Source organism: Corvus kubaryi, unplaced genomic scaffold (genome assembly GCF_017639235.1).
Source record: "Corvus kubaryi isolate FWS band 111438036 unplaced genomic scaffold, C.kubaryi_AGA036_p1.0 37357, whole genome shotgun sequence".
Taxonomy (NCBI): Eukaryota; Metazoa; Chordata; class Aves; order Passeriformes; family Corvidae; genus Corvus; species Corvus kubaryi.
This window is the reverse complement of record NW_024581117.1, coordinates 501,361-525,994: the sequence shown is the minus strand read 5'-3', so window position 1 is coordinate 525,994 and position 24,634 is coordinate 501,361. Positions and strand designations below refer to the sequence as shown.

Here is a 24,634-nt window from a genome sequence, read left to right as displayed (position 1 = left end):
TCTTCAAGGACTTAATTGTAACTACTACATGAGAAGGATAATATTAATCTTGAAACATTATGTGTTTTGTCTGTAGAGAAACCACAATATCTTTCATCTGAGGGTAACTTCAGCTTTTATTTCCTATTTATAAATTTTATCTATCTGTAAATGGAAGTAACTTTAACCACTTTTCTAACTTTAAAGCATGTGCTGAAAACCCATCTATATCAGTGGCATTCATTATGCGCTGCATTCATTGGACCAAGTGCCGCATTTGGAAAAAAATAATGTTTCTTTAATCAGTTATTCTCCATGTAAAACCCACAACAGAAAAGCAAATCCATTGGCTGTCACAGGGTGCTGGGAGGCCCAGGACCATTCAGATAACTTCTCTAGGACGTTTGATGAGCCCATGGCATTCACTGAGCTTCTCCCTCCGAGTCCCTCTGCTGACTCCCTCAGCCATGCCCAGTGTAAATCCCCTACAAAAACATCTCCTTTTTTCAATACCTGATAAAGTGGGCAATAGACATGCTTTTAAATGTGCCATGGCTTGCCCCTTAGTCAAGACCACTCTTAATTGCAACACAGAAGAAAAGAGCCCAGACAGGATTCAGCCCATGGCAACTTTGGAGCTGGAATCATTCACAACCCCGCTTGTGACTCCCAGCCATTGTGCCCTGCAGTGCCTTCTCATTGTATTTAACAGCCATTGGCAGCCCTTTACTCCAAGTGGTTTCATCTAGTTTGTTTAACCACTTTTTCTCTCGTTCATTGGTTTCCACAATTCAACAGTACATCGTTAAAGATTTATGTCCTTGTGTTTTAAAGTATTCCGTCTTGTGCTTTTTCCATCTTCTTTTGGACCACTGATTAGCCCTAGCCAACCTGAATTTTCCCTTTGTGGATAACTTTTCTAACTATTCCACTGCCTTTTTTGCCTTTTTGTGTTTTAAAAAACAGGAGATGAAGCAACCACAGACACTTAATGGTACTCAAGCTCACAGAAGAGCTCAACCATGTTTTCATTTTGTTCTTTCCTTTCTCACTCATTCCTAGAATTCAGTTTCCCTTTGACAGCTAATGAATGTCAGTTGCTCTTTAAGGACTATCCACAAAGACCTCTCTTCTGAGTATTAACTCTCCACACAATTTTGTGCTCTATTTCTAGAGTTGTTTTGCTATGTTTCACTTAGCAGCATGGAAATGTATTTTATCAGCAGGTCACTCAGGACCTCCAGGTCTTGGAAACATCTTGTTCTAAGTTTTAGTTTCACTGTCAAATACCCCCAATAACATCAGCAAATAGTGCTTTCCCATTATTCATCCTGTTTGCCCAATCACTCTGGAATTTCCCGATTGGGAAGAAGTTCCAGAAAGGACTTCTCACCCCCAGAAAACTGAGCTGTTAACCTCCTGTTGCTAAGAAAATTCATCACTGCTCCTGGCCTTCTCTTTCCCTGTCTTTCTTAGTCATTAATCTCTCTACCCCAAAAAATGTAATTTCTTTTAAGGTTGAGATCTTCATGGAAAGTTCTCCACGGGTGCCTCACTGGCTGTTGCATGACATCTGGAATTGAACCAGTGGGTTGTATCAGCTATTGCCAAAGAGGCTGAGCTCACTGAAGGTTTTTGCCAACAGTTGCTTTGGCCTGAGATGCCACACCAGGGAAATCTGCAGCATCTGAACAGGGACTCTCTACCGCCCTTCGTTCCTGCGTGGCTTCTCCAGCTTGCCCGTCAGGATCCTGCCACCTACCTCCTTCAATGACATCAGCAGCCACTGCAACCACAGGGGTCAAGAGGCATCTGCAAGAAACCACTGCCTGCTGATGAACCAGACATGCGTGCAGCACAGCTGTGGGTGAAGTCACCTTCCCACGATGGAGAGGAAAGCTGGGGCATGAGATCGCTGTGCTCACTGGTGGGACTGCGTTGCTCACAGTGCTTTGCAGCCAAGGTGGTTTTAGACACCACCACCTCAGACACCATCAGAAAGTCTCAGTCAGAGATAACTGATCCTCACCATGGATGCACCACTTCCCTTGTACTGTAGTGGAGTCTTGTTGTTAGCTGCTCCTGTAGGTTGCTGGTGGTGGTAAGCCCAACTGAAGGCAATTTAAAACCATCACAGGCAGGAGGACACAGTTTGCTACCTCCTGGCACTATTGCCAGAAAATCTTTGTGGTGGCAGTATCTTGTCTCCTCATCCATGACAGTTTGGTGAGAGTCACTATTTCTTCTGGCTTCCTTCTCCAAGTAACCAAAAGGTAGTAAAGGAAAAACAAGGACAGAGGGGAAAATAACAAGGAATAATAGTAGAACACAGAGCCAGGATACAGGCTACTTACATCCACTATACAAGAACTGGATCTTGATGGTGTGTAGCAAGCAGCTGCCAAGAGGACTACAGAGCTTCCTGGGGTGGTTTTCAGGGAATCTGTAGAAAAAGGCTTTTCTGGGAGAGTAGTGATCCACAGGCCTGAGCTCCCCTGTGGCCAAAAAGTGGTGTGTACCTTTATGAGACAGGGAAGGAATTTTCCACTCCCATTCTGTTGTGGACAAGAGAGCAGCTTTCACACAGCACACGGAATGGGAGGATAGGAGATAAGGCTAAGACCACTACAGACTGCAGTATAGTCCTATCCATAGCTAAGTGGGGCCATATCCATTGGGTCTGTGAGCTTGGAAGCAATTTTGCCACCATTTTGCTCTGTGTAGTCCTTATTTCCTACCAAAGTCCTAAACAAGAAGGATTTTATTACTCCTCTTCAGAAGACAAAAACCAGTCACAGCAACAACCATTTGCTCTGCTCCATCAGTTAAAACTTCTGACTATAAAAAGCCTAGTTCTGCTTTCTTCCAGGACTTTTCTTCCCTGCAGAACAGTAGTGCAGGCAACCCGACAGCCGAGCCCATGGCATGACTCCAAGGGTGATGATGCTCAGGTCCAGACAGGAGGCTCCCAAGAAAAACACTGATTGCTGTGAGATGATAGGCAACACTACACGTCTGCCTGTGCTTAGCGAGGTTGCTGTAGTGCTCCTGTTTGCCAGCTTATCATATGCACTTCTGAGAGAAAGATTTGCTGTACCCACAAGCATCTTACAAGTACATTTAAATAAGACACTTGTGGGATCCAGGTTCCAACTTAATTTTCAGAGTGCTGCTGCCATCACTGACTCAATCCCCATGCCTATCGCTATCCTTGGGTTGCTATTATTCAGTCAATAATTCTGTCAGGAGGTACCTTTCCAAGAGCATGCTGTAATCGGCAGTCCTGGGTCAAACCAGAAGTACTTTTACTGAGAATTTCTGAATGTTTTACCCTGTGCCTCTCGACTCAAGCTCTCTGAAGGTCGCGTTGCTGGACACAGTGAAACAGAGGAGCAGAGGTAGCATACGTACAACCCCACTTGAACATTCTGATCGCTCGACTCGAGTAACCCTCCACCTCGCATTCTTCTGGACGTTATAAATACTCGGCGGTGTGCTCTGCCGCCTCACATTTTCACCCTGGCTGCCCGAAGCGCCGTTTAAGCATTAAACCCGCTGCTACGCCGCGGCCGTGCCCCGCCGGCAACATCCAGCCCTGGGGAGCTGCTCCTCTGGGCATGGGGCACGGTGAGCGGCCAAGGGGCGGGGTGAGGCGTGGTGGGACGGGACGGGGGCAGGCAGGGGCCGCCGGAGCGGGGAGCGGAGCCTGTCCGGCGGCGACGGCGCCGCGGGAGCAGCGTGTCGGAGGCAGGAGCCGAGGGCGGACGGACGTGGGGGCTCGGAGAAAAGCCCGGAGGGGCGGTCAGGAGGTCGGTCGGGGGTACCTCGGCGAGGCGGCTGCGGGCAGCAGCGGGGAGCGCGGAGCCGCGGGGAGTGGCGACGGCGGCGGGGCAGGGCCGGGGCGATCCCAGCCCCGCCCGGCCCGGCCCGGTCCTGCCCAGCACAGCCCCGGGGCCCGAGCGGCACCGAGCAGCCGGCGAGGTCGGATGCGGCGGCCCCGGAGCGCCGTGGGACGCGGCCGGACGCTGCAGGTACCTGTGCTCTGCGGGGCAGCCCCGCCGCGCCCTGCCCGCCCCGTGCCCCTCTCCGCTGCCCGGGATGCCCCGCCGCTGCCCGCCCGGCCGTCGGCGCGTCCCGCTGCGGCCAGCGCGGCGGAGGTGTCCCCGTGCCCCCGGGCTGGGAGAGCGGTGCCGGTCCGGCTCTCGGAGCGGGACGCCACCGCTCGGGGTGTGGCGTAGAGGAGTGGTGGCTGGCACGGAGCGGCGGCGAGCCGCGTGGGAACCCCGGGTCTAGGGGCCCTCACATCCCGTGGGTAGAGCGGTGTGCCCTGTGTGAGACCGTCACGCCGCGGACACGTCGGGTAACTTAAACAAGACGTTTGTCACCCCAGAAGGCTCAGGCCGCAGCTCTAATGGAAATTTGAGAACAATTACTGAAGTTTGGAGTGCGGGGAATAGGTTGGGAGCGCTGGGAGGCGGGGGAAGAAGTCAAAGTGCCTTCCCTCTAACGACCACGAATTAAACCGTCCGGGAGCTCCCCTGTGAGGTGTGCATGAGTGCTACTCGGTATTACAAAATTTAAACTGATGTCTAAAAACCAGAAGCCACGAAAAATAACTGTTTGTTTTTCTGAGGCTGTAAAAGCCAGCACATTCACTTAAGAAAAAGTATTTTTTAAGTTTGTTTGAGTTGTCTAAGACATTTTTCTGTAGCAGATGTTTATTGTCTAAACTTCATTTGCATCTAGCACAGCTTAATTTCAGTGGAAATGTGTATTGAAATGTGCTGCTATTCCCAAAAGCCCTTTCTGTTAATGAGACTACCAGGGTCTGCCTGATAAATTAGATGTGTTTACTTTCCATTTGGAAAGGCATTACAGATACATAAAATATAAAAAAGTTTGGTTTCGGATTTGCATTCTTGTCTTTCCCTTTGCCATTTTTAAAATTCTCTTTTTTGGCCAAAGTGTATTGTTGTACATGGAAGAGAAGGGATAACTGCAGTATGTGTGGTGGTGGTGGTGAATGGGCATCCGGTTTCTTCAGTCAAGTCTGTTTGTGTCTATTTGGAAAACAGGAAAATACTATTCCAATGAAATTACGAGTGTACTGAATGCAGGGTATCATGTATTCTTCTGCAGGCAAAAGTAGGTAGAGAAAGGTCAAGTCCTATGCTCACTTTATTCTCACTTGTTGCTTTGACTTCAGGAAAATTGAGAGCAGTTTGGCTCACTTTTTGAATACAGAAATTTCTTATTTCTTTTAGATACAAAGTGCCCAGTGACTCATGAGATGGTAAAAGCTCTCAGCTCCCTGTGAGACTCATAACCAGAGAGCCCACTGGAAACAGAGAGCAGAGATGTACAGGAGGGAGATGGATGCTGAAGGGTTTTGGCATCCCCATTATCACAGGTTCCCTGTTGCGTCCTGGCCCTGGGAATTGCGTATTCCCAGAGAAAAGCTGCAGGCCAGGGCAGCCAGTGAGAACTGTGACCCTGAGCTTCTACCTGTACCACTTTGTGGTTCAGTTGGAGAACACAGAGGAGGTTTGTCTTGCAGTAGGGCAGGTCAAGGGGTTGTGGCCTTCCACACAGCATTGCTTCTTTCATAGCACGTGTGGCAGAAAACCATACAGAGGGACATGGCATGTGTGGCAGAGGGACCATACAGACACTGGACCCTAGGTGGACCCCAGAGATATTATCCACGCTAAAGAGCCCCTACTCTAATTTGAAGGAGTGCTTGACCCTCCTGCGATCCTTGACGTCTGCAGGAGACCACATTAACCACTGGAGAAACCGCAAAGCATGCTGGTGGGCAAGGAGATTGCATAGGATGGGCAATATCTTGGTGCTCGCAGCTGACCCCAACTGCTCTCTCTGTCCTTGGAGCTGGGATGACAGACATCAGCCAAATAGCTGGAGAAGGCAGCTGAATTGTCCTGCGTATGACTGTGGTTCTTGACATTGTACCACTGCCTTAATTTGTGTAATTTAGCAATCACCATTTTAGCCAGCACATCCATGAGGAAGTATAGCCAGACTGCCCCTGCCCTGCAAAGAGGCTTATCCTTCTAGTGGTACCTGGTGGTGCAGCAATAGGGATCCTCTTCTTTGCTTTAAAGAAAATAAAACTCATTTCCAGTGGTTTCAAGAGTCAGGGATGCTGAGGAACCTAACCGTGGCCGTGCTGGGCAAGCAACATGCCACAGACAGGTTCTTCAGGTTATTTTTAAATATTTTGAACTGAGGTCCATACTTTGCAGCTAGGATGTGACTGGGGCAAACTTGTTTTGAGGAGTAAACCCTTGAGCTGTCACAAAGCAGTGACACAGGTTATCCTGAACCTGACTGTCGCTGTCTTGTTATTGTAATGCACAACCTACATTAATTTTTCTAATTGTTAAAGAAAGAATGTGCTTTCTGAATTACTGGCTACAAAGCAGGAGGTAAACAAAAGAAGAGTATGGCTGAAAGATATTACTTGGAAATAAATTCTAATTTATTACATTATTATTTATATTAACTTTCAAATGTCTTTCAAATGTGTGATACTCAGTCACTGAGAGTCTTGGCAAATAATAATGTTACGACCTTCATTGTCTTACTAGCTCGTCAGAGGCAGAGATTTACTTTTGTGATACTAAGTTTGCTATAATAATTTTAAGAGAAGTAATTACCAACAATGGCAGAGACTGATTTCTGCTGATTGAGTGCATCATCCTTGCCTTCAGCCAGGGGAACTGGTATAGCACCATTACCTTTAGTAGAGTCATGACAGTTTACATCTGCTGAGTTGTGGCTGATAAACTCCTATGTCAGGCATATAATTCTCTTCACAGAAAGAAATGTATTTGCCCTTTGATAGACCAGTGTGATAACTCACTTGAAAATGACTTAAAGAAACATGTATTTTGTTGCATGTGGTGCTCTTAAATGATAGGAATATTATTCTCTCTGGCAGTCATCAGCCAGTGTGGTGAGTATTGCTGGTTGAACTATTATTAAAAAATACTTTTCTAGTCAAATGTAATTGTTTATTTTACAGTGGAAAGCACTTGCAATTCATATGGACACAGTAGGATTTTGTTATAAGCCAATACAATGAAAGACTGTGACAGTTTATGTGATAACAGTGCACAGATTGTAACTGAATTACAAGTACACTGAACCTTAGCTGAGGTGAAGTTTTTCTGTTGAGAGCTTCACTGTTAGCATGCTTCAGAAAAGAATTTAACAGCTCAAGGGCCCAGTTCAGCTCTTGGGAAAGGAATGAGGTGGTTGCTATCATCTTCAGAGTAAAAAAGGACCAAGGACACCAAGCAGCCTGTGTGTTTCTCGGATGTCTTTCCCAGTGGACCTCTTCAACCAAAGTAGTTTGGACCTATGAACTAGAATGGGGAAATAACAAAGGGTAAACACCAAATTATTTTCTCAGAAAGTAATTTTAAATTGTACTAAAGAATTCAAGTCAGTTCACTGCAGGCTTTTATCAGATGACTTCCTTGCTGAAGGAGGGAATCAAGGAAAAGGAAGGGTGGGAATACAGGGTGTGTGTCATCCTTTAAATCCCTTTACTTTCATCTGGGATGTGGTTTGCTGCTCCCCTCATCCTCAGAAGGCACTTGAAAATGCATCTCTGACTTCCCAAGTGCCCAAAACAGTTTGTTGGGTCAGCAGTGGCCCACACATTTTTCTGATCTTAAGAAACCTGTATATACAATCATAAAGTCAGAGAATGGTTTGTGTTGGAAGGCACCTTAAAGATCGTCTGGTTCCATCCCTCCTTCCCTTGATACCTGTCGTTTGAAAGTGTCTTTAATGTGTTTGAAAATCTTTATGACCCTTGAGTAAATAAATGCTGTGGTCAGGAGCTCTAACTCTTAAAAAGTTCCCCAAACGAAGTTATTTAATTTTGGGCCCATGAGAAATATCTTATTTCAGCACAAATTTTTTTCTTACCCTTCCCAGAAAAAAAAATCACAAATTTGCTTCACGTGAAACAAGTGCTGTCCTCATCACCATCCTTGCTTTCTTAGAGAAGTGAAAAATTGGCCGTTTGCTCATCTGCAGTGCATACATTTGGGGCATGAGCACTGATTGTCATTGGGGTATGCAGCAACTAAACTGCAACATTTTTGGTAAAATAGTAAGTGCTTCTGACATCTTCTGATATTTTTACTGTGCAGATTTCATCTGATATTTATTGATAAAAAGACATATTGGAAGATCTGCTATGCAAATGGAACCTCAAAGTCCATGGGAAGATGTTGCAGTAAATATAAGTTGTAACTTAAAGAAAATCAGAATTTCTGAGAAAGACAAATTTGGTGTAACTCTTCTTCATTTTTAAAAAACCAAGGAACATTAAATAGATGTCCTGTATACCTATGCAAAGGAAAAAAAAATAAAATTAACCATAAAGAAAAACAATACTTATAAAAATATGACTTGCAATGTTTATTTTAAAAAAGGTAGCAGAAATCCAATTAATTTGAATGGGAAGTAGGACTGCCTTTTTGATGACTGGCTTTCAGTGCATCTTCTCAATTGTAGATAGCATGAGTTTATACCATTAACTGTGGAAAGTTATTTTGGGCATTGACAACATGCACACTGCCATCAAGACTTGACACCAACTTTCTCAGGGTCTGTCCTACCTTGGGTCTGCATGGCAAACAAGAATAAGCTTAGAAAGCATAGAGTTTGCCCTACTGCTGTGGAGGCAGTGATGATTGGGCAGTGTCTTGGTAGTGCAATGTACACTTAGTCTTTTTGAGAGGAGGTGAGCTGCTTTCTGTGCTCACTGGGGCTTGCTGGGTCTGTTTGCTCTAGTCCTTCTCATGGCTCTTCTGTGTGTTTTTCAGCATGGAAATTTTGTAGGGGGGAAACACCTTTGAGCAGTTCACTACGTTGCCCTTGTATTTCTGCATCCAGGCTGTGTCTGAGCTTACCTACAGCTCCCGTGCGAGGCGTGCAGCAGTGCTTGACCTTGGTGCCTCGTCAGTCACAGTCCCTCGCCCTTGGCTCCTGGATGTATGTTGCAACTTAAGCACTGGGTGACATGATAAGACAGTGATATTTATGTTGCATTTGTTAATTTTATTTTCAGAGCCTGGTTTGAGAGCCACTTTCCCGAATTAATATGCGAGGCTTGCTGGAGCTGGGGATACACAACGCCTGCCCAGAGGAGCATTGGGAGGAACGTGGCTTGATCTCCCTCTTGTGGAAAATTATTGGAACTATATTCTCGTGATACTGAAGAAAAAAAGTCAAGGATCCATCAGGGAACGAATGATGGCAGCAGTTACCATGCCACCTGATGCTCTTGTCAGCCCTCAAGGAAATGAAGAGGTGGACTCTCTGATTGTACTGCATTATAATTACACAGGAAAGCTTATTTTAAGGGAAAAGGCAACTGATAAAATAGACCTGCCCACTATTTCATTTCTGATCCTGTGTAGTTTCATAGTCCTGGAAAACTTGATGGTATTGATTGCCATATGGAAAAACAATAAATTCCACAACCGCATGTACTTTTTTATAGGCAATCTAGCTCTCTGTGATCTTTTAGCTGGGATTGTTTACAAAGTAAACATTCTTATGTCTGGGAAGAAAACTCTGAGCTTGTCCTCCACAATCTGGTTCATTAGGGAAGGTAGCATGTTTGTTGCCCTGGGAGCCTCCACTTTCAGCTTGCTAGCAATAGCTATTGAGCGGCATTTGACCATGATTAAAATGAGGCCTTACGACGCAAATAAAAAATACAGAGTGTTCCTTCTCATTGGTACATGCTGGCTTATTTCGATTTCTTTGGGTGCCCTCCCCATCCTCGGCTGGAATTGTATAAACAACTTACCAGATTGCTCAACAATTTTGCCTCTTTACTCCAAAAAGTATGTTGTGTTCTGCATTAGTATCTTCATAGCCATTTTGGTTGCCATTGTCATCCTTTATGCCCGTATCTACATACTGGTTAAGTCCAGCAGTCGTAATGTCACCAACCACAATAACACGGAGCGGTCCATGGCACTCCTTAGGACTGTTGTGATCGTTGTTAGTGTCTTCATTGCATGCTGGTCTCCACTGTTCATCCTGTTCCTCATTGACGTGGCCTGCAGAGTCAAGGAGTGCTCTATCTTGTACAAAGCCCACTGGTTTATTGCTCTGGCTGTCATCAATTCCGCAATGAACCCCATCATCTACACCCTGGCCAGTAAGGAAATGCGTCGGGCTTTCTTTCGCCTTGTTTGTGGCTGCCTGGTGAAATCCAAGGTGGCCAGATCTTTGCCTATTCAGCCCACACCAGATCACAGTCGAAGTAAATCGAGCAGCAGCAATACCCAGAAGCCAAAGGAAGATTTCGCACCAATGAATGTTCCCTCATGTATTGCTGAGAAAAATGAATCTTCATTTCACAACGGAAACTTCTGTAAGTAAAGGACTCCTCGAGACAAATATTTTTCTGTGGTTTTTAGGTTTAAGCTACAAGTGTAGTTTAAATATTCATGCACTTCAGTCATAGGGGAAAACACTACCATTTATTTAACTTTGAGGACTTATTTATCAACAATCATTTGCTTTGGGTGTTCATTCAGTAACACACCTGATTCAGAAAAAGCCTTTCATGCTACCCAGCAGCCAGGACAAAGTCCATGCACAACTAACGACACCACGTGCCACAATGGCGTTGCATGCTAAGGCTTCATTTGGCACCTCCTGATCTTGCAAGACATCATTAAAACCTTTTAGAAACTTCAGCATTCACTAAAGACTTCTGACAATTGGAAGATGAGCCCGATTATTGCCAACTGGGAGAATTCATGATATAAGTTGGTGACTATAGTTCTCTATATGTATCTTGCTGTTGTGTTAATGGCCTTATATGTATGTGGTATAAATAGCTGTATATTTGTACAATTTCTCATTAAAAAGTCATTGATTGGTAAAAGTTTACAACAGGCTAAACATTGTATTGCAGTATACAGTGTAAGGTGACTAATTGTACAAATAGATGCGTTACAATGGGGATATTTAAAATGAAGTAGTAGCTTTTAACTGTCAGAAAGTTTAGCAAGTCATATCAATGCAGTATTTTTATTTTTTCCACTGTTATTCAAACTTGTCATGTTTAGTGAAAGACAACATGGCAGTTGTCACTGTGGCATTTCACAACATATTTTAAGTAAGCAGTAGTAAATAACCGTTGAGAGAGGATATATATGTTTGCTATTTAAAGTAGTTAAAATGTGATCCCTCAATACATGTGTAACAAGTGTATGTGCTGTTTCAATGCATATATTTTTGCTTACTATTTTCAATATATTTAAAAATGTATGTCCAACCTATGTAAACCTGTGTACATTGTGAATGCACTACCTAAGCTGAGATCGTTCAGTTCTGAAACAGATACGTATCATTTCAGAGAGCAGTGAACCACAGTGGTTTCCTGTGGAATTTCTTCTTTCCTCTCCAGGCCCTACCACAGCATGGGATTGTGTTAGAAATTCTCCCTGGGAAGTTTAGTCAGTGGGACAATGTCCCATTTTCTGTCAGTGGGACCCTATGCTTCTGCCATCTCTGGACACTTCTGCAGATACAAGAGGGAAGATGCGGTACAACAGGATCATGCTGAAGGGCATATCTCCATTTATACCCGACCCTGACTTGGATCTGGAAGGAACGTTTCTTTAGTTTGGAAGACCTGAGCCCCAGCCCCGACCTTTTGAGAGGCTGTTCCAGAGAAACCTGAAAACAACTTTATAGTTCATCACTGCTTTACCAACCTGAGTAGAGGATAGTGTTCAGTGTCAAAGGGGTTCCCTGAGTCCTGGAGCAGTAAAGACTTCACAGACATCTGGTTTCAGGTCCCCATGGAAGTGGCCTGTGGTACTTCCATCAACTGTATTTTATGGCTGGAGGCTTCAGTGGAATTTGATGCGAAATTCTGGGACAAGTTCCCATTGTCTTTCAGTAAGAATGTATACATCTAACTTTATTGGGCTCTTTCAAAGATTTGTGTTTAATGTCTCAAAACACACCTTGCCTTATGCACAATCAGAAGTAGTTGAGGCTTTTTTTAATACACAGCCTGAAAGGTCTCATCCTTAGCTTTACTCTGGTCTTAATCATTTAAAGCAGCAGCATTAGACGCTCCTCATGTATGGATAGTGCATAAGTTGTGTATTGTATGTAGCAAAAGCCTTTGAAATGTAGAGGTTTGCATTGTGATTATCTTTTACAAATTAACAGTCTGTAAATGTTTTATGCTGTTAGAAAAGTGTATAAGAACAAAGAATTGTATTTGAATGAAATAACTGTGAAAGAGAGTAGTAAATATTAAATAATTTCTACCAAAAATGTTGACAAGCAGTGCACTTAGACAAAAAGAAAAAGCTGAACCAAGCTAAGCATGATGTAACTATATGAATTGTAGATACAGGCTGCAGGCTCTGTAGCTTTGTGAGAAATAGAACTGGTGACATTGCATTGCCATGGCTTGATTAGGTTTTTAGATGTTACATTGCTGTTGGGCTGTATTGTGGAAGTTCTCCCCTGAAGTTGTGGCTTTTAAAACTGCCAGCTAAAATATTTGTATACTTGTGTTAGTTCCCAAAGTGGTGGCATGTGCCAGCTTCCTTGCTACTGTAGAGCAGATAAGCCTTAGGAACAGAATGGTTTGAAAAAACATGGTGGCTGAACCCACACCAACCCTCATGTCAATGATGTTACATGATTCTTGCTATATAGGTGAAAAATAAAGAAAAATTTTTAACGGACAGAGTCCAAGAAAATGTTCATAAAAGTGAGTTTTAACTTCTGCGTTTGACCCTTAGCTATTGTCAGTGTTGGTGCAAGGTGCAAGTGATGCAAAGAAATCCACTGTTAAAGGCCATGTGATTGCTTGTTAGTACAAAACCATTTCATCCTACTTTGATTTCCTTCTCTGATTTTGGAGCTGTGGGGATATTTTGTTAGTTCACTGCCCTGCTGTACTTGAAGCAGGTTTCTAAGATTCATGGGTTCACATGTAACACTGATAATACAATTTACAAAGTACTTATGACTGAAGAGAAAAAAACCTATTGTCAATACAATCTTCACTGAGTACATCCCATTGGGAAGTATTAGATAAGGGATAGATTGTGGAAGATTTCAGAGCAGAATTTTAAATTAGGACAAGTCAAGGGTTTAACAGCAGTGGACCTTAAACAGCCAGGAAAATAACATACCCTTGAAGCTGAGAAAAGATGATGAATATCTTCTTTCACCCTAAAATATTAGAAACACATCCCAGAATCTAAGCCTTTTATCTAGGCTGATTTGCGCATACAGGAAACCAAATTAGATTTTCCTTTCCAATTGGTTTTACATGGAGAAAAGGCTACAAAGGAGACTAATATTTCATTCATATTATTTCGTGAATTGGAATATTTGGTTTGATTATGGATTATGAAGTAAATGCAAATCCAGCCATGTATGTAGAAAATAAAAGTTTTCACAATCTGCTTTCCAAGAGTTTTTTATTCCCAACAGTCTTAGAGAGTGTTTTCAACTCATTAGGTACCAGAAACATTTTGAAAACTTCTAATAAAAGTCTCAGACCTTTAAACTAAAGGTGTCAAGTAGCAGTCATTTTTCAAAGAATTGTGAAAAGGTTTTGGCCTTCTATGGAAAACATTCATTTAGACTCTGGGTATTGTGCCTGAAGGCAGTACCCCAGAGCCAGAAGGCTGGCTTGGTTAAACAGGGATCTTCTCTTGGAAATGAAACTAAACTGGAAGGTGTGTGCCCAGTGGAAGCAAGGTCGAGTGATGTGGGAGGAATACTGAAATGCTGTTTGCCAGTGTAGGGAGAAAATTAGTGCAGTCAAAGCTCAATTAGTGATGAAGCTGACAGAACTGTGGGGATGATAAAAAGAGTTATTTCAATATCAGTGACGAAAGGCAGCTTAGAAATAAAATCAACCCATTAAGGGTGAGGATGGTCACCTCACAAACAGGGACATGGACAAGGCAGAGGTGTTTAATGCATTCTTTGCCTCTGTCTTCAACACAGATGACAGACAAAGGGGGTCTCAGTGCCCTGATCTGGAGGACCATGGCTGCAAGAATGATCAACTCCCAGTGGACCCTGAAGTTGTGCAGGACCTGGTGCTCCAGCTGGATCCCTACAAATCTATGGGGCCTTGGGAATCCTCAAAGAGCTGTTAAAGTCATTGCAAAACCTCTCTCAATGATTTTCATGGGGTTTTGGGAATCCAGAGAGGTCCCAGCTGACTGAAAACTGGACAATTTTATGCCAAGTTTCAAAAAGGGCAGGAAGGAGGACCCTGGAAACTACAGGCCTGTCAATCTCATTTCAGTGCCCAATCAGTAAAATCAGTAAAAATCAGTAAAATCAGTAAATCAGTAAAATCATGGTCAAGTTTGTTCTGGGAGGTATTGTAAACCTGGAGAACAATGCAGTCATCGGTCACGGTCAGCATGGCTTCATGAGAGGGGAAGAGTCCTGCTTGTCAAACATGATTTCCTTCTATGACAAGGTAACCCACCTCGTTGATCAAGGGGCGCTTCCCTTGATGTAATCTTTCGGGGTTTCAGCCAAACTTTTCATAATGTCTCTCTCAGGACCCTTCTGGACAAAATTTCCAGCCCACAGCTGGATAAACACATTCTGTGGTGGGTGAGCAGCTGGCTCATGGGTCAGGCGCAAAGGGTTACAGTGAATGGGGTGACATCAGACTGGGAGCCTGTCACTGCTGGGGTTCAACAGGGCCTTGTCCTCAGTCCTGTGGTCTTCAACATCTTCATAAATTACTTGGATGCAGTACTTTACAGAATACTGAGTAAGTTTGCTGACAGTACTCTACTTGGGGAAGCTGCCAGCTCCCTCAGGGGCAGACAGGCCCTTCAGGGAGGCCTCAACAAATTAGAGGACTGGGAAATCACCAACCATATGAAGTTTATCAAGAGCAAGTGCTGGATTCTGCACCTGTGATTGGGGAGCCCTGGTTGTGTGTGTAGACCAGGGAAAGGGAGGCTGGAGAGTAAGAACCTGGAGAGCAGCACTGTGGAAAGGGACTTGAGGATCCTGGTCCCTGGCAAGTTGAACATGAGTCAGGGGAGCCCTGGCAGCCAGGAGGGCCAACTGTGTCCTAGGGTGCATCAGGCACAGCATCGCCAGCCAGGCAAGGGAGGGGATTGTCCCCCTCTGCTCTGCACTGGGTGGGCCTCACCTTGAGTTCTGGGGACAGTTTTGGGCACCGCAATATAAAAAAGACATTAAGCTATTGGAGAATTCCCGACAGAAGGCCATGGGGATGGTGAAGGGTTTGGAAGGGAAGCCGTGTGAGGAGTGGTTGAGGTTACTTGGTCTTTTCAGCCTGGAGGAGACTGAGAGAAGAACTCACTGCGGTCTACAGCATTCTCATGAGGGGAGGGGACCTCTTCACTGTCCTGACCAGTGACAGACCTCAAGGAAATGGAATGAAGCTGAGTCATGGGAAGTTCTGATTGGACATCAGGAAAAGGTGGTTGGACACTGGAACAGACTCTCCAGGAACATGGTCACAGCACCAAGCCTGACAGAGTTGAAGAAGCATTTGGGCAACTCTCTCAGGTACATGGTGTGATTCTTGGGGTGTCCCATGCAGGGCCAGGAGTCGGACTCGATGATCCTGATGGGTGCCTTCCAACCCAGGGTATTATTATATGATTCTGTGAATGCTGTGCAGCTGAGGGTGGCAGGCTCTGCATCCACCACCCCAGGGCCAGAGGAAGGCTTTGTCCCTGCTTTCTGGGAGCAGGGTCAGTCCCTTGGCCTATCTGCTTGGGGGACTGTCTGCTGCAGTTATGCCAGGCATGGCTGCTCCCTGGGAAGGCACATTTTGCAAGAAGCACCTGTAGTGAAGGTTTGTGTTGCCTTCAAGACTTCTTTCCGACTGCTCGAGTAAGGAAATGGAAAGCATACCTGTGTGTGAATTGTCAGGTACCAAAAAGCTGGGGTCCTAAAACTGAGCAATCAGCTGCTGCTGAGAGGAGATGTGCTGGTGTTCACCTGCAGGTGCCATTTCACCTGCCAACACAACTAAGGACACTGCCAGCAGGAGCTGGGAACCTAGGCCACACCGGGCCTGGAGACATGCCCTTCTTGTAGCCAGACTCATGGGGGCCAGGCACAGCAGCAGGGATTGGGGGTTTCTGCTGCTGCCCTGAGGCTCCCCAGCACCTGAAGAGGGCTGGAAGCACCGTGCAGAGGCATGCAGTGTTTGCAGGTACTCCTGATGCATTCAGAGTTGCATTTCTTCTCTCCAAGAGCAGCGTAACTTCCCAGGGCATGCTCAGGCTCAGCTTTTCTCCAAGTGGTCAAAAGGGAAGGAAGGACTTTTGCAAGAAGACACGTGGTCAGTGGAGGAAGAGGATTAGGGTTAGAGCTCAGCACAGCATTGTCCTGTCCACAGTACACAAAATGACTGCTTTTGTCCTTGCAGTCACTCTCCACAGAAACATCATGGAGTGGACTACCCTTTTCTATTCTCACCTATTTAATGTGCCAAGTGGAAAGGCTACCTTTCGAGGATAGGGCTTCATCTGGCTCAGAAGGAGGGCCTGTATTAACACTTACATGCATTCATGAAAATAGTATTTGTTGAGAACAAACACGTGTTTTCTCTGTCAAAGTACGTGGAGCTCCTGTGGTGGTGTAAGACCAGTGTAACTGAGGTCTAGCTCCCCATGTGCTGTTTGGTCCTCTGACATTTTTTATCCCTGATTCTACTGGGTTGAGTAATTCATTGATTTATTAATATTCAGTATCCAGGTAAACCTTTTGGAATGGCACACATTCTGCTACAAAATGTGCCTCCCTTCAGGTCAATTAAAAAACCCAAGCCCAACCTCAAACCCAACAAACAAATCCTTTAAGGAACCTGAGCATAAGAGAACAGACTCAAGCCCACTCTACATGCATTTCAATCTAGTAATAGTGCTCACCGTTTTATTACTTTGGTTAAACATATACAAACTGAATAATCAGAAAACAGTTGCATGACACTTATATTCCAAACTACATTGCTCAAGGACTTCCTCAGAGACAAAATTTGTCTCTATAGCTAGAATATCACAGTCAGCAGAGAGGCAAAAACTTGAGATTCACAAAAGTGGTTAGGAATATAAATTATCACAATATTTCCACATACATTATTTTTCCTGCAATTCTCAGTTAAAAATGTTTCTAAAAGTAATAAATATTATTAAATAACAATTGTACAATAAAACTCCCTTTTACAGCAAAATAGTCACTTCTTAGTTTTGTTGTTGCTGCCCACACAATGCAAAGAAAAACATTTACCTTGAAAGAAGAAACCTAGCTTCTTTCAAGTTTTGACTCTGCAGGACTTTACTGAGAAGCAGTTATCACACCAATCCAGACAAAAAGGACACAAATATATACTAATTAAAATACTCACATTCTCCACTGAATAGAAAATTTCACTTAATTTTGAATTAATGTATGCCTGGGTGTGTTTGGTGTCCTTTTCCTCATGGAAGAAAAAGGAGGACTGCTGGAAAAACTTTCATTTGACCTGGACTGTATTTGATCTTCATGCTAGCTACATAAATCTGCATCTTAATCTCAAATTCTGAAGCCACCTTTGTTTTCTGAGTCATCTGCACTGTCTCTTACACAGTGGGGTAGCAGAATGAGTCACCCAGTTCTAGCTTCTTTCTTCCTTTGGTTTCCGTGACCCATTCTGTTGTCAAACAAGGTTTAAACACTCTTTATATGGTGCTTTTGCCAGAAATGTGTAGCTCCGAAATCTTATCCCCTTTACTGAGACAAAAAAAAAAAAAAAGGCCCTTCCCTCTGCATTTTTTCCCCGGAAGGCTTAGGAGACATTTACATCGGAGTGTGCAGAGGAACAGATCAGGGCTTGTGAACATAAACGTCTCAATAAGAGATGAGCAGTAGGCTTGGTATCCCCAGAGGTTCTGCTTTAACTCTATCAACCAATTAGCATGTTTATAATTTGGCAACAGCTCTCTATTCTCATTAGTGGCTTAAATGCCTACTGGCTCATGTTTCCAGGTTTCACATTTCTTATTCCTGAAGTTTTCTCTCCCAAGACAGCTTTTCACTCTCTACCCAAGCCTCTAGTTAACTGCAGGCAAACTGTATATCCATGTTATCTTTTCCACAGGTGTGCACTTATTCCTGCTGCATCCAATGCAGATATGACCAAGGTCCACAGACACTGTGTGCGAGTGAGTAGAGTAAGCCCAGCTGATCAGAGAGCATTAAGTGGAAATTCGCCCACATCCTGACAGCTTTGAAAACACATACAGATTTGTGAAGAGTGTAGACCTCAGTCTGGGCAAAAAAGTCAAGTGGTTTTGACAGTACACTAAGGTATATCTGAATTTAGACCTTGTGCAGACATATTTTGAAACTGTCTGGAAGATAAAAAGGGAAGTATTTCTCTTACTTCAGCTTAGACTTTATTTATGCAAATATGGATTATGGTTTACTTAATATAAATTCTTGGTTCTAACACTTACTTCAGATAAACATTGGAAGCTAAGAACAAAGTTTTGAAAGCAGGATTTGTAAGCTTTTTTCAGAATATTCACAAGTTCCAAACATCCCTCTTGTAACTGCAAATTTCCTAGAAGGTGCAAAACTTTGCTGGTTATCAAATCTACTGACAAATATCTAAATATGCATCAATTCTATTATTAATACATTCTAGCTGGCATCTGGCATTGATGTGCCAGCAGCAATCACACTGTGGTATAATTTTTTAAAAATTCTCCTCATCTTATTGCACATGATGCCTGGGGACCATGGTGATAAGAAATGTGACTATATTATTCCACAGTGTGGAAAAAGTATGAATACAGGCTAAGAAATATTTAATGCTGGCAGGTGATATTTACCAGATTGTTAAACATTTTGTTCCAGTGACAGTGCACATTTTGCAATCAAGTCTTGGTCCAGGACTGTGTCCTGTGTTCCAGCTTTTATTGAACATGTCTGGCAGAGAGGTTTTGGCAGAACCAGTGTTACCTCCCACTGTGAACCCTGTAGGAAGTGAAGTCGAGTGAAATTACAGTATGATTTTGTATCCACACTGTGTGTGCAAAGCCCTGGGCAGGAAGGCAGGCATTAAGCCATGGAAATTGCAACTTCTTATATGGTGACCAGCCAGACATGGTTAGTTTGAACATTCTCTTTTTGCATAAGGAAGGGAAGCTGGGACTCTTCATTCTGAGCAAATTCCCACTTGTCAGAAGGTAATTCAGTTTTCAAACCACATTTTCAGGGTTCATTGCTTCTGAAGAATCTGAAATAATTGAAAGTTTGGGAACATGATTGTACCTAGATGTCCAGCCTATCACTGCCAGCAACACTGGATGAATTTCATTAACTTAATAATTAGTCTAGGTGTGCAATAAAAGTAATGAGCATCATCTGGTTCACATATAAACATTCTTTGTTTAAAGGCATTGAACGTGTTTTCATTGCCATTAGTTCCTATAGTTGCAACACAACTGGAATCAAAACTGTTATCAGATAGGACTCAAAACCAATGTAGACAGTCTTGCAGAATATTTAGAGTTTCAGTTCTGATTTCTCAGCTATTGTTGGAAAAACATCGAAAGATACTATAATATCGCCTAATCTCAGTGATTTCTATTGAGTCTAGAAATTTTTTCTTTCTGTAAAATCCAGCTTCTTGAAGTCATGGTACTGAATTACCACAAGCGTCTAGTCCTTGAGATTGCATTAAAAAAAAAAAAAAAATAAGGATGAGGGACTCCAAACCGAAGGTGAACATTAAAAGACTCACATTATTATGCTGCCAGTAGTCAGGCTTTCAGCTAACTTCTCAGCATTTAAATCTATCTCATTACTTTTGCATCTCTTAAATTGGTGGCAGCGTTGGCTCCTCACAGAAATGAGCTCAGCTGCTCTAGCAAGTTCAGTTAGTTCTTGTTGAAATCAGCTTAAAATGGTCTTTGACTCTAATGACAACTGCTTTGGAACTGCTATCCAAATAGCTTTACAGTTTATTTGCCCTTTTCATAAAGGCGAAAGCCAAATTCACCAGAGCGACAAAGACAAAAAATGTGGCAGGATCTACAAATGGAGTACTGACTGGCACACATGCTCTTCTTTCTTGGACAGTTTTGAGCCTGTTTGGCTCCCAGTGATGTAGAAAAGCCTCTGTATCCCCATATGTGGCCAGACAGGATCCGCTGGCCTGTTGCTTCAGCAGGGCACTGTCACAGTGCAATGGCGCTATTGCCAACTGGGACCAAACTGCATCTAGTCAAGATATATGTAACCTTTGCATCATCAGTGGGTATGCTGAGCTGGGAAAATTGGCTGTGCTGAAATAGCCACATTTCCTCGGAGGCAGAGTTTGTGAAATGCAATCCGGGAAATTTAGTATTTCTGTCAAGCTGTTTCATTTTGTGTCTCCTTGATACCTGCTTAAATTTCCAAAACATGCAGCTAAGTGGCTGCTAAGTTATTAAAGCTACAGCTAGGACAGCAGTAAAAAATTAAGACATTTATTTCAGTGTATGTTTTGTGCCTTCAATTCATACACCCAAATCTTGCCACATTTTTCCAGGACATTTAGGATTCCAAAACAGACATAGGAAGCAGGTGGGCTTTTTGGAGATACCTAAGGGCATTATGCAGCAGACTTTTACTGAAGTGATATGCAATATTCAAAGAAAAAAAGACACTTTCTCTTATAGGTAGTGACATCACACTGAAAACTTTCCAGAACACGGCTAAGGGAAGTTTAGAGCATGGAATAACAAGCATTATATATGAAAAAAAGTGGGAACTGAGATAATTCAAACTGGAATATGGTGAGACATGGATAAAGAAAGTCATTTTTTGAGACTCTTGAATAAAATCATTTTGGTGGATACTACTTTGGGATATAAGATCTGTTCCTGTTTCCTTGCCACTCCCAGTCTGATAAAACAAAGTTTTAAGAATTCCACTAAATTCAGTGCCATACTGGTTTGTTTTCAAATGCAGCATTTAATTGCTCTCCTTTGCTCTCAGCTCCCATTCAGACCTAGAAATATCAAATAATAACTATCTGCAGTAAAATTAATCACAAGCATTTGGTTCACTAATGTCTTAGTTTAGCTTCCGGATGTCTTAATTACAGAATCAAGTGTATTTTTACATAGGCACAGATTACATGATTAGTCTTAGGTGTCTCAATAATTTTCAGTTTTGAGATTAACCAAAATCAAACCTTCATGTTGCAACTTCGCCATATTTAAAAGCAGAAGGTACAAGAAAATTATTTCAGAATTTTAACATGATAGTCCTGCCTGAATATATTCTAAGTGACTTCTTTAGTCAGTTTGATTATGGTTTGACAAATTTTGAAACTTAGCAAATCCTTAGAACGAAATGTAACTTAAGTATAGTGCAGAGTAGGCAGGTACTTAACCTAGACTTACCCTGCTGAGTTTTTCTGAATCAAGTCTGAAGATTTGATTTGAGAGACTGGTGCTAGAGAAGATCTTTGATTGCTGAAGGCTAAATCTTGACTCTGGCACAAGTATTGCCTTTACAGGAACTGTGTCTATTGAATTTGACTCATAATAAGATTCATAGAATGGGAGAATAACTTTATATAATGCTTAAATGTGAACAGTACAAATATCCCTTAAAGCATTTCCAAGTACCAAAAGTCAAGGGCATTTCTGCCAGAAATGCACCTTTATTTTGTGTTCATTTTTTAAACTTGGTATTTAGAAAAAAACAGTGTATTTGCAATACTTATCACTTGCTGAAGGCCAAAATGAAGTTATGCTTTGGCAAGTAAATGCAAGTGACATCATTTGCAAAACTGACCACTGAGTTCAGATAGTTTTCACTGCTTATAAGAAGAAAAGATTTTTCAGCTATGTCTTTGAACAGTCATGTACATCTTGTATTAAGCCTATTAAACACAAGTTATTTGAACTTGTCTAATCGTTATGCAACATCTTGTTTGAGACTCTTAGTTCAAGGACACCTAGATCTTCACCATAAGCAGAGAACTAATTATAAATAACCTTAGCACTGAAATTAATAAAGTTACAGTATATTGTTACAATATCATTAGAAAAATCAAAGCGCACACCTTGTACACAGAGAGATCACACCAAGTCATTGCTAAAGCAAGATACAAATGTTTTAAATAGCATCGTATAAGAATTCAAACTTGACGTCAGAAAGATAAAATCGTTTTGATATCAGTGACACTGAATAATGCTTTTAAAAAACATTTTATGCTAAGTTTCTCAGTTGGAATACTAGTTACTGAATTCAGATTCCTTCCATGGTTAACTAGCATAATCCATCTGTAATCCCCATAGTTGTGCTTCTTAGGCAAAATCAGAAATAAGATTCATGTTACTAAATCTCTCAAGAAATTGAGACTGCTGAATTCTATTTTTTATCTGAACAATCACAATTGTCATTTTTCTTTTTGGTAAAAACACATGGCACAGAAGATAGTTTTATACTGTCAACAGACTGACTTGAAAAATATAAATATATACTGTATTTATATATATAATGTGTATATACACTATCAACATTAACATTAAAGAATCTGAACAATTTTGTTGAAATTACTTTTAAGAAAGCCTTTTGCTGTGATTTCATGTCACATAAAGCATTGAAAATGTTCAAGTGTACCATATGAAATGGGGCTTCTTAAACCTAAATAAAACATACTTGTGAAATGTATGTGAATATATGAATACGCATTTTTAAATGTATATTTTCCTTTCAGATCTGCAATTTCTACCACTTATAGCTTGCAAGTTGCAATAACTAGAAGAGTTATCTGGAGTCAGTGTTTTCTTTCAGCAGGCTGTTGCAGGCAGAGTTCACTCACTGAAGAAACTATAGGCAAATTATTCTCAAGATGATAGTTGATGAGATGACTTATGCTGTCAAAGACACGATCTTTTGTACGAACCTTCAAAAAAAAGGATGCAAGAAGATAGATTAAAGAGTAAGGTACTGTTCCCCTTAACTTCACACTAAAATTGTCTAAGAATAAAATGACAAAATCATATTTTAGAGACTGATTCCTCTTCAATCAAAATTGGTGGAAATTTGGCACTTACTGAGAGTGGCTTCCATTTTACCTCTTCCTCCCTCTATTTTCACTAAACAGATATTTTGAATGCAATTCCATGGACCAGCCTACTCTTATTACTCTTTCTGAATAGGTCTGCTTGAAAACTTACTGTACTTGATTTTGTTTCTCTGTAAGTCAGATTTTTAGATCAATTTTTCTTCTTCAAGGGACCACCTACTTCTTTCAGGTGTTTGCACTTTTTTAATTAGAAAGATCTATCCTTCCAGGTACGTCAGAACCCAGTTTCTTTGTGCACCTCAGCATTTTTGTGCTTTTAAAAAGACATTCCTTTTCTGCTACTCGAAAATTCCCTTCCTAAAAAGTGATACAGCCACCATATGCGCTTAGCTTGGGTTTGCCCTGTGCTGCACAGTACATCCCTGTGCCTTTGGAACTGAAACATTTCAGGGCAGGAAACATCATTTTTCTAGCCCAGGGGCTAGAAAAAGGCTCTCTATACTAGCATCTTGCTGGTACACAATAGTGCACACATGATAGGAATAAACTGATACTGCAGGATGAAACAGTCAAAATTGCCAGAAGCCAAAAACTAACCTATATTACAAAGCAATCTTTAATTATTTAGCCACAAATATGTTCACAAAACTTTTCCTCCTATGTTTCAAATGAGTTAGGCATACATCTGCTACAGGCAGAGCACAGGTCTAATCAAGCCAACACCATGTTGGACTACAACTTTCTATTGGGCTGGCTCTACACTGCCTCAAGCAAATGCCTGTGAGCACTGCTCTGGGTAAGGAATGTCATCTATTCTCCTTGAACTTTTCTCAGGAAGAGAGAACAACTTGTGTTAAAACTTTCAAAAGTCATCTTACGCTGCAGTGGACACCTATTCTGAGATAATTCAGTCTTCAACATTAAGTTCTGGAAAAATTTCTAGAAGCTTAGCACAGGATGTCACAGAGTAAAATAAAGAGGAAACAAATAACTTTGGCATATGATGCTATCCGGTCAAACCAACAGGCTCTCCCAATTTCTGAAGCATACTGCTTTGAAACGTCACTTTCTCTAAAATCAAACTATATTTTCAGAATTAAAAGATATCTTTAAAAAGCAGTAACTTTACTTAGCTATATTCTGGGATGTTCTTACCATAAGTTAGACACTCTACCATCACTAGAGTTCTAATTCCAAATCCAGAAAAATCATGCAGTCCTCTATTTTAAACATCCATTACCTGGACGAGGGATCTTTTTTCCTTTTTTAATTTTTTGTTAGCCGGATGAGAGCAGACGCAACTGGACAGCTAACTTTGCTCTGAGAACACACCCTTAAGACCTGTTATGTGTCACTGGGTAATGTGTGTGAAATTAATTTTCAGGCAACATTTGTGTGAATCAGTCTTTAAGAACAATCATGCTGAGACCACGCAGATGAGATGCAAGCCACTGGCACACTGTGGCACCTGGCCACACACTGGCATTTTATTGATGGTTCTCCACTTTGACAAGTTGCAGA

At 42.2% G+C, this 24,634-nt stretch overlaps 2 protein-coding genes across 11 annotated transcripts in view; one reads left to right on the top strand and one right to left on the bottom strand.

Moving 5' to 3' along the window:
- Nucleotides 1-3,480: 3,480 nt before the first annotated feature.
- Nucleotides 3,481-13,485, top strand: S1PR3 (sphingosine-1-phosphate receptor 3). Of its 3 annotated transcripts, none has more exons than XM_042033643.1 (2): nt 3,481-3,606; nt 9,089-13,485. In XM_042033643.1, exon 2 carries the CDS (start codon nt 9,271-9,273, stop codon nt 10,414-10,416), a length of 1,146 nt encoding a protein of 381 aa, XP_041889577.1. In that variant the 5' UTR covers nt 3,481-3,606; nt 9,089-9,270; the 3' UTR covers nt 10,417-13,485. The 3 variants fall into 3 exon arrangements, with proteins under 3 accessions (XP_041889577.1, XP_041889576.1, XP_041889575.1); XM_042033642.1 differs by lacking the exon at nt 3,481-3,606 and adding an exon at nt 3,671-3,788; XM_042033641.1 differs by lacking the exon at nt 3,481-3,606 and adding an exon at nt 3,905-4,010.
- A 3,457-nt stretch (nt 13,486-16,942) lies between these two features.
- Nucleotides 16,943-24,634, bottom strand: part of SHC3 (SHC adaptor protein 3) — a 75,867-nt gene continuing 68,175 nt past the window's right edge. For all 8 annotated transcript variants that reach the window (XM_042033210.1, XM_042033207.1, XM_042033206.1 and 5 more), the window contains one exon: nt 16,943-22,990. In XM_042033210.1, the coding sequence (XP_041889144.1) occupies nt 22,862-22,990 (129 nt within the window). In that variant the 3' untranslated portion in view covers nt 16,943-22,861. The remainder of the gene's footprint in view (nt 22,991-24,634) is intronic.

What these genes read in the sequence shown, in the direction of transcription:
- S1PR3 (XM_042033643.1), top strand. Translation starts at nt 9,271, where the DNA reads ATGATGGCAGCAGTTACCATGCCACCTGATGCTCTTGTCAGCCCTCAA.